Source organism: Orycteropus afer, unplaced genomic scaffold, assembly GCF_000298275.1.
Source record: "Orycteropus afer afer isolate SDZICR_OR568_19922 unplaced genomic scaffold, OryAfe1.0 scaffold00030, whole genome shotgun sequence".
In the NCBI taxonomy this organism is placed as follows: Eukaryota; Metazoa; Chordata; class Mammalia; order Tubulidentata; family Orycteropodidae; genus Orycteropus; species Orycteropus afer.
The window spans coordinates 10,270,961-10,280,565 of NW_006921617.1; the positions used below are offsets into that span (position 1 = coordinate 10,270,961).

At 36.8% G+C, this 9,605-nt stretch overlaps 1 protein-coding gene across 1 annotated transcript in view; it reads right to left on the reverse strand.

Moving 5' to 3' along the window:
- Nucleotides 1-9,605, reverse strand: part of RBBP8 (RB binding protein 8, endonuclease) — a 206,209-nt gene that overhangs the window by 52,103 nt on the left and 144,501 nt on the right. The window contains exons 6-7 of the mRNA XM_007935591.1: nucleotides 4,536-4,711; nucleotides 1,806-1,910 (exon numbers count right to left, since the gene is read on the reverse strand). Of these exons, the coding sequence (XP_007933782.1) occupies nucleotides 1,806-1,910; nucleotides 4,536-4,711 (281 nt within the window). The remainder of the gene's footprint in view (nucleotides 1-1,805; nucleotides 1,911-4,535; nucleotides 4,712-9,605) is intronic.

Genomic DNA, 9,605 nt, shown 5'->3' on the forward strand with positions numbered 1-9,605 from the left:
AGGACTGATTGTTTCCATTAATTTTGGTTTTCTTCTTTCTTCTTGACGAGGAGAGACCCGTTGTTGCATCTAGATGGCAGCTTCCTACCTTTTAAGGTCCCAGTCGCTACACTCTAGATATGTTTTAGTGTCCAGATATGTGTGAGACAAAATTGCATATTCAGGAAACTACATGTGGTTCAATTGCTAGAAATCGAAGTGCAAAAGATGGAAGTAGGAGATAAGCCCAGACAGGCAGATTAGGGATCAGATCATGTTAAGGAGTTTAGAGTTCATCCTGTAGGCTATGAAAATATATCCACTTGTTAAACGGAGGACAGATGTAATATTTGTGTTATAAAGAAAATAACTGGTCATGATAGGCTGATAAAACAAGAAGCAGTTACTATCAGACAAGGGGGCTGGCAACTAATAAGATTACTACAACAGTCTTGATGACATGTGGAGGTCCTATACTATTAACAATGTAGTAGGCAGAATATGTGTAACAAATATGTAGCAGGTGGACTCAGTAAGACTTGGAGACTGGATATGAGAAATGAAGACACAGGAGCCTAGTTTGACTCAGTTTTCCGATTTAGGTATTTCAAAGAGTGTGTATAGTGTCATTCACTGAGACTATAAATATAAGAAGGAGGAGGAAGTTTGGCAAGACAGTTTCAATTTTAGATATGCTGGAGTTGAAAGTGGAGAAGTCCAATAGCAGGCAGATACACTGGTCCAGAATCCAGGAAAAAGTCAGAGATGATTACTTTGGGACTTATAATCAAATGGGTGATAGCAGAAGTACTGACTCTGGGTGAGATTCCCCCAGGGAGAGAAAGAAAGTGAAATAAAAATAGGCAAAAGAACAGATATTGAGAAACAGCAACATTTAAGCAGCAGATGGAGAAAAAATAGCCAGTAAAGGGAGGGGGAAAAAGAAAAGAAAACCACAACAAACAATTAAGATGTGAGAGAACCCAGAAAGAGAGACCACGTCAAAAAACAGAGTGTAATCAATAATGTCAAATGTCACAGAAAGGTCAAGTAAGGCAAGGACTGTGAAGTAGTCATTTGATTTAGCAATGAAGCCACTGGTGACTCCTGCCACAAGAACTGACGTGGGAGTGGAAGAATGTGTTTGAACACTCATTCTAGTTCTCTCTTCCTCCACTCCCCAAAGTCTCTTCTACCTCAATAGATAGGATCTCTGTGCTTCCTGCTGTCCCCTTCACTCACTGTTCCAGCCACAGAGACCCCTCAGTGTTCCTCAAGCAAGCCAAATAGCACTCTCACATCAAGGTCTGTGCCCTATGGATTCCTCTACTTGGGATGACCATTCCCCAGATAGCCACATGACTCATTTGCTTCTCAGTCTATGCTCAGATCTGAGTTTATGAGTGAGGTCTTCCAACATCCCTTTTTACCCTGCTTTACTTTTTGTCATTCTTGCCTCTGCCTGATACGTATTTGTTTATTTTCCTTCCCCCCAACCAGACTTTAAGTTCCATAGGGGCAAGAACTTTGTTTTGTTCACTGCCCAGTACCCAGCTGAGTATATTCAAATATTTGTTGAATAAATGAGTAAACCACAGTAATGCCTTCTTTACTAAGATTTTTAGCAATGTGCATTAATATGGATAAGGATATTAAAATGTATCATTAATAATAAGATAACATTACTTTCTAATAAGATTGCTGAACAACTAATAACATAAAATTACGTGGAAAATATTTGTTAAAATTGTGTAATTCAGACCATTGGTTACTCATGTCCACCATTACTATAAACTCTAAATTTGTAATCTCAGTATTTTTCTTACTAGCCATGGAAGATTGACTCTGATTACAAGTGTCAGCCACCAGAATCTCCTTTTCGTTAGTGTTATGTTGTGGATGAGTTGAAGATTTTGGATCTTTCCTCAATTCTAAGAGAAAAAAAGAGAAAAATTATATATAAACAAAGAATGAAGTAAAATTTTATCAAAATTTTGATAAACCCCCTTGCCGTACTCCTGACTGACAGCAAACCCTACAGGACAAGGTGGAACTGCCACATAGGATTTCCAAGGCTGTGATTTTTACTGAAGAAGACTGCTACATCCTTCTCCTGTGGAGAGGTTGCTGCGTTCAAATCATTGACCTTTCGGTTACCAGTTGTGTCACCAATATAAACTTCATATTCTAAGAAGTAAGTTCCTTTAGTTTCATTAAGAAACAAAGCTGGGAAGTTAAGACAAGAGGGAGAGAGTACTAGAATATATAAGCTTTCCTGACTTAAGTCACCTCTAGTAGAAATATTTTAATGCTTCTTTTCTTTGTGTATTTTTCACAAATCAGCAAGTTCATAAAATGTACACTGTTTCAAACATCTATACCGTCTTTGTTTTGAGAGTTTTGTCTGGAAGGAAGCCTTGAAACATGGTTATCAGAAAATATTCAGCTTTCTAAGGATTAAATTCAAAGAAAACCCAAAGAATGACCAAGTAAAGGGAAAAAGAACTTTACTAATTGTAACTAGAAAATAATATTAATAAAACACTGTAAACTTTAAGATAAATAAGCAAGGATAAATAGAAGAAAAGGATCAATCAATCATTAAATAAGTTTTATAATACTTTCTATGACTCAAAAAGTTTTAAACCAAAATCTGATTCCAAGTAAAACTGATCAGGGTAAGAGTAGAACAAGCAAATTAAATTTTAAAATCGTTATATGCTGTTCTCATACAGTGAAGCATTTAACCAAAAATATTTATACTGAACACAAAAAGAATTTATACAGAATATAAAAGAAGACTTTCCTAATGAAGAAAATCACTGTGATTTGCTTTCTGAATATTTTTTACATGGATTTAAACACAATAAAAATTATACAGATGCCTATCTGTAATGATTTTTGTATTAAGAGCAAACTAAAAGGTCAGTGAAATGTTCATTCTAGCTCTATACTTTTACATTAAAATTTAGCTCTTAATTATGAGTAAAGGAGCTCTGGTGGCATGATGCCTAAGGCATCGGACTGCTAACCAGAAGGTTGGTTGTTCAAACCCACCAGCCACTCTGCAGAAGGAAGATGGGGCAATCTACTTCCGTAAAGATTTACTACCTTGTAAACCCAAGAGGGGTTGCTATGAATCGGAATCAACTAGATGGCAGTGAGTTTGGGTTTTTTTTTTGGGGGGGGTGGTTAATTATGAGTAGGGTTTTTAACAGTTCTTTTGTTTTCCACTAGATGGTGATGCAAGCTCAAATAAAATGGGGACAAAAATTCCAGTCTTTGAATATCCTCCCCTCTAACCTCTCATAAGAAAGAACCATGATATTTACTTATAATAAATGGCACACAAAAGCTTGGCGAATTGTATCAATTTTTCAGTATCAAGGAATAAGCTCTACTCATATTTTTAAAGGCCTAGCTTACTGACAATGACTTATTTGCACTACATAAACATCTCTAGAACTAGGCAACCTCCTACCCCAAATACTTTCCTTGTTATATATAGTTTAGGTTAAAAGTCTTTACAATTTACTTTAGATTAATATTGAAAGTAATAACTACTGTATTATATCACATGATAAACTTCAGGGTCACATGATAAAACTGTTCCAAAGAATTTAGCAGAAATGGTAAACTGGTCTGGAATTAGAAATATGCTACAAAGTAGATGTTATAAAGACATTTCTTGATTATCACTAATTGCTGCAAATTGTAACAAATAAAAATAATCACTTAAGGACAGATCCAATGGTGTAGTAAGTGTGGGGAGAACTAGAAAGTACAAATGTTAAGAATCAGAAAGCCTTCTATTTTAATTTTGATTTATTTACTTACAGGATAGGTGACCCTGAGTGGGTTATTTAACCTCTCTGAGACCACCTTCTCCTTACCTGTCAAACAAGGTTGCAGTAGCTATCTCACAAGACTGTTATGAGAATTAAAATATGTTAACAATGTATGCAAAGCACTCAGCATAATACTTGGCACACAGTAGGTAGAAATTAATGTTAAGTTTCTGTTATCTTTCCTATTATCCCACTCAGATATACACATAAGCATATTTTAAAAATAAAAAGTAAAGAAACAAAACTACCTACAGTATTGATAAAATGCTGAGTGTTTATATATTGAGATGAACAACACATGTCCATATATAATGTAGGCAGAAAAGGTCTTCCTAGTCACTTTACTGGGAGCTCTAGTGGCATAGTGCCTAAGGCATTTGACTGCTAACCAGAAGCCTGGAGATTCAAACCCACCAGCCACTCCTTGGAAGGAAGGTTGGGCAATCTACTTCCGTAGTGATACTGCCTCAGAAGCCCAATGAGGGGTCGCTATTAGTCGAAATCGACTCTTTGGCAGTGAGTTTGGCTTTTTGGTTTTTGTAATCACTTTACTAATGGAACTAATAAAAACTTTAATGTGAAATTCGCAGGTATAATGTTAAGTTACCTAAAAAACACTATCTTTCACTAGATTGAACAACATAAAAAAGTAGAAATAGACAGGTTTTTCAGAAAACCAACTAACTGAAATAAAATGCCAACCCTCACCATCTGTACATGCAGAGGGCTCCAATTTAGTATGTGCTTGTTCTACGTATCGGACATGGAGGTTCTCCTTTCTTCGTAGCCGGTTAACTCCAGAAAATGAAAAAGCTGTTATCGGTGAATCTGGAATAACATTTTCCTCAGATTCAAGTTCAGTCGCTTGATGCTGTTGATCATTCCTAGAGGAAAATAATGGCAATTGAAAAAATTTAATTCAACAAATATTTATTAAAATATCTATTATACAGAAGAAGTGACCCAAACCTTTTTAAACTTTTCCAAGAAACAGAAGAGGAGGGAACACTTCCTAACTCATTCTATGAATCTAGCATTACTTTGATCCCAAAGCCAAACAAAGACACCACAAGAAAAGAAAATGAGACTAATATCCCTTAGGAATACAGATGCCACAGGAACCTTAGGAGTCCATCAGTTTATGTAAATGGGGAGTAACAACCAGAAGAGGAGGGTGAGAATGTTGCACAACCTGAAGAATGTCATCTATGTCACTGAACTGTTCATGTACAAGCTGTTGAATTGGTGTGTCTTGCTGTGTATGTTCTCAAAAACAAAAATAAAATAAATTAGATGAAAACAAAGAATACAGATGCAAGAATCCTCAATGAAATATCAGCAAACAAAATTCAGAAGCATATTAAAAGGATTATATACAATGACCAAGTGGGATTTATCTCCGGAATCCCAGGATGGTTTGGTATTAGAAAACTAATCAATGTAATACACCAGAAGAAAAGAATCACATGATCATCTCAATCAATGCAGAAAAGGCCTGTGACAAAATCCAATACTCTTTCATCATTAAAAAACACTCAATAAGTTAGGAATAGAAGGGAAATTCCTAAAAATGATAAAAAGCATTTATGGAAAACTCACTGCCAACATCATACTCAGTAGAGGACATCCACTGTTACCACTGTTACTCAAAATTGTACTGGAAGTTCTACCCAGTTCTACCCAAGGAAAAAAAAGTTCTACTCAAGAAAAAAGAAAGGTATCCAAATCAGGAAAGAAGAAGTAAAACTATCCCTTTTTGCTGATGACATGACTCTACAAATAGGAGCTCTGGTGGTGTAGTGTCTAAGGCATTTGACTGCTAACAAGAAGGCTGGTGGTTCAAACCCATCAGCCACTCCTTGGAAGGAAGATTGGGCAATCTACTTTCATGTTGATACCGTCTCGGAAACCCAAGGAGGGGTCGCTATGAGTCGGATCCGACTTGACGGCAGTAAGTTTTGTTTGGTTTCGGTTTATAGAAGAACCTGAAGAATTCACAAGAAAGCTACTATAGCTAATAAGTGAATTCAGCAAAGTGGCAGGATACAAGGTCAATACATGAAAGACAGTCGGGTTTTCATATGTTAGCAGTGAGCAAGCTGAAAAGGAAGTAAGAAAAACAATTCCATTTATAATAGCATTGAAAATGACAAAACACCTAGGAATAAATTTAACCAGAGAGGTGAAAGACTTGTACGCTGAAGATTATAAAACATTACTGAAACCTGTCATGACTGTGGTGGTATTTGCAACCACCACATATGTGTGCATACAAAAACTAGGCAACGAATAAGGCAGGCTGAGAATTGATGCATTTGAATTGTGGTAGTGGTGAAGAACACTGAATACACCGCAGACTGGCAGAAGAATGAACATTTGTCTTAGGAGAGTACAGCTGGATGCTCCTCAGAAGCAAGGATGGCAAGACTCCATCTCTCAGCTTGGTAATGTTCTCAGGAGGGGCTAGTCCCTGGAGAAGGACATCATGCTTGGTAGAGGGTTGCTGAAAAAGAGGAAGACCCTCAAGGAGATGGACTGACGGTGTTTGCAACAATGGGATCAGACACAGCAACAATTGTAAGGATGACACAGGACTGGGCAGTGCTTCATTTTGCTTTACATAGGGTTGCTATGCATCGGAAGTGACTCAATGGCACCTAACAACAAAAAATAAATGGAAGGATTCCGTGCTTTTTGGTTGAAAGGCTTAATACTGTTAAGCTGTTGGTATTACCTAAATCTATAGTTGAACACAATACTCATTAAAATACCAACAGCCTTCTTTGCAGAAACGGAATAGCCAATCCTCAAATTTATACAGAACCACAAGAGGCCTCAATTAGCCAAAGTAATCTTGACAAAGAACAAAGTAGGAGGACTCATACTACTACTATTTTTTTTTAAGAACTATTTTTTAAGAACTATTTTATTTTTTGTGGCAATATACACACACACCCATTCACAATCTCTACATGAACATTTCTATAACACTGGTTACATACTTCACATCATGTTACCATTCTAACTCTACCTATATTGTTTCACCACCATTAATTTAAGCTCTTTGCACATTCAAGTTCTCGTCTGTGCTTTAGATTAACTGTTCTCAATTTACACTCATAGAAAATTCTTTATAAGAGCTCAACGCTCAAGTAATACATTATTAATTGGGCTAGTTTAATGATGACCCAAGGGATAGTCTCAATTCAAAGTTTAAAGATTTTTTCCAGGCATTAGATTTGGTAGTTTCCCCAGTCTCAATGAATCTAGTAAGTCAGTTTTCCACATTGAGTTTGAAGTTCTGGTCCACAATTTTCCTCCTTTTTTATCAGGATCCATCTACTGGGTCCTTGATCAAAACATTCAGTAATGGTAGGTAGGCACCATCCATTGCTTCTGGTTTCATTGTAATGGAGATAGCAGTTTAGGATTCATACATCTTGATTTCAAAACATGTCATAAAGTTACAGTAATCAAGATGGTCTGAAACTGGTATAACACTAGATATATAAACCAATGGAACAGAATTGAGAATTTACAAATAAGCCTGCAATCTACAGTCAACAAGGGTGACTATTTTCAACCAGGGTGTGAAGTTCACCCAATTGGGAAAGAATAGTCTGTTTGATAAGTGGTGCTGGGAAAACGAGATATTCATAAGCCAAAGGATGAGCCTAGTCCCATACCTCATACAATATACGAAAAGTAACTCAAAATGGATCAAAGACCTAAATGTAAGAGCTGAAACCATAAAATTCTTAGGAGAAGCCATACAAGAAATGCTTTGGGATTTAATTTTTATAAATGGATTCCTAGCTATGACACTGAAAGCATGAGCAACAAAAGACAAACTATGTAAGTGAGCTCATCAAAATTAAAACAAAACAAAACAAAAACCACAACACCTTTTCTAATCAGAGGACTTTATAAAAAAGGTGAAGAAAAACCTACAAATAGGGAGAAAATTGTTAGAAGTTATATATTGGATAAGGGCTTAATATCTAGAATATATAAAGGACTCTTACAATTAAACAACAAAAAGATAAATAACCCAATGAAAAAATGGACAAAGGACTTACATAGACATTTTACCAAAGAAAAAATTCAAACTGTCAATAAGCACATGAAAAGGTGCTCAAAGTCACTGGTCACTAGAGAAATGTAAATGGAAACCACAATGAGGTATTACCTCACACCCGCTTAGATGACCATGATTTAAAAAAAGGGAAAATAACAGGTATTGGCAAAGACATAGATAAATTGGAACACTCATTCATTACTGGTGGGATTGTAAAATTGTACAGCCACTGTGGAGAATAGTTTGGTGGTTTCCCAAAAAGCTACACAGAATTACCCTGTAATCTAGCAGCGGTATATACCCCGAAAAATTAAAAGCAGAAATGCAAAGATATTTGCATAACCTTGCTCATGGTAGCCTATTCACAATACCCAAAAGGTGGAAACAGTCTAAAGATCCATCAGCAGATGAATGGATAAACAAATATATATTATACACATACAATGGAATCCTATTCAGCCCTAAAGAGAAATAAAGACCTGATACACACTACAACATGAAAGAACCTTGAAAATATTATGCTGAGTAAAACAGTTCAGTCACAAAAGTACAAATATGTATGATCCCACTTACATGAAATATCAAGAATAGGAAAGTATACAGAGATCAAAGTTTACTGGTAATTACCAGAAGCAGGTGGGAAAGAGGGAGGAAAAGAAGATACAATGCTTAGGGGACCCTGAGATTCTGTTAGGAATGATGGAGAAATAAAAAAAATCGTTAATTGTAATAGTTGAACAACATGATAAACATATTTAAAATCACTAAATTGTACATGTGAAGATTGTTGAAATGGCAAATGTTTCGTTACCTATGTTGTTGTTAGGTGCCGTTGAGTCACTTCCGACTCAGAGCGACCCCATGCACAGTAGAATGAAACATCACCCGATTCCGTGCCAGCTCCATGATCCTTGCTATACTTGAGCCCATTGTCGCAAGCCACCGTGTCAATCCATCTCATTGAAGGCCTTCCCCTCTTTCATTGACCCTCCACCTTACCAAGCATGACATCCTTCTCCAGGGAATGGTTCCCTCTGACAACATGACCAAAGTAGGTGAGACGAAGTCTGGCCATCCTCACTTCCAAGGAGCATCTTGGCTGCACTTTCTCCAGGACAGATCTGTTAGTTCTTTTGGCAGTGCATGGTACCTTCAGCATTCTTCACTAGCACCACAACTCAAAAGCATCAGTTCTTCTTTGGTCTTCCTTATTCATTGTCCAGCTCTCAAATGCATACGAGGCAATTGGAAATATCATGGCCTGTCAGGCGCATCTTAGTCCTCAAGGAGACATCGTTGCTCCTCAGCACTTGAAAGAGTTCCTTTGCAGCTCACCTACCCAGTGCTACACGTTGTCTAAAGTCCTGACTGCTGTGTCCATTGGCCTCGATTGTAGAACCAAGCAACGTGAATTCCTTGACAACCTCAATCTTTTCTCCATTTATCGTCATGTTGCTTATTGGTCCAGTTGTGAGGATTTTTGTTTTCTTTATATTGAGATGTAATCCATACTGCAGACTGTGTTCCTCAATCTTCATCAGTAATTGCCTCAAGTCATCCTCACTTTCAGAAAGCAAAGTTGTATCATCAGTGTACCTCAGATTGTTAATGATTCTTCCTCCAATCCTGATGCCACGTTTTTCTTCATATAGTCCAGCTTCTCGGATTATTTGCTCAGCATATAGATTGAATAAGTATGG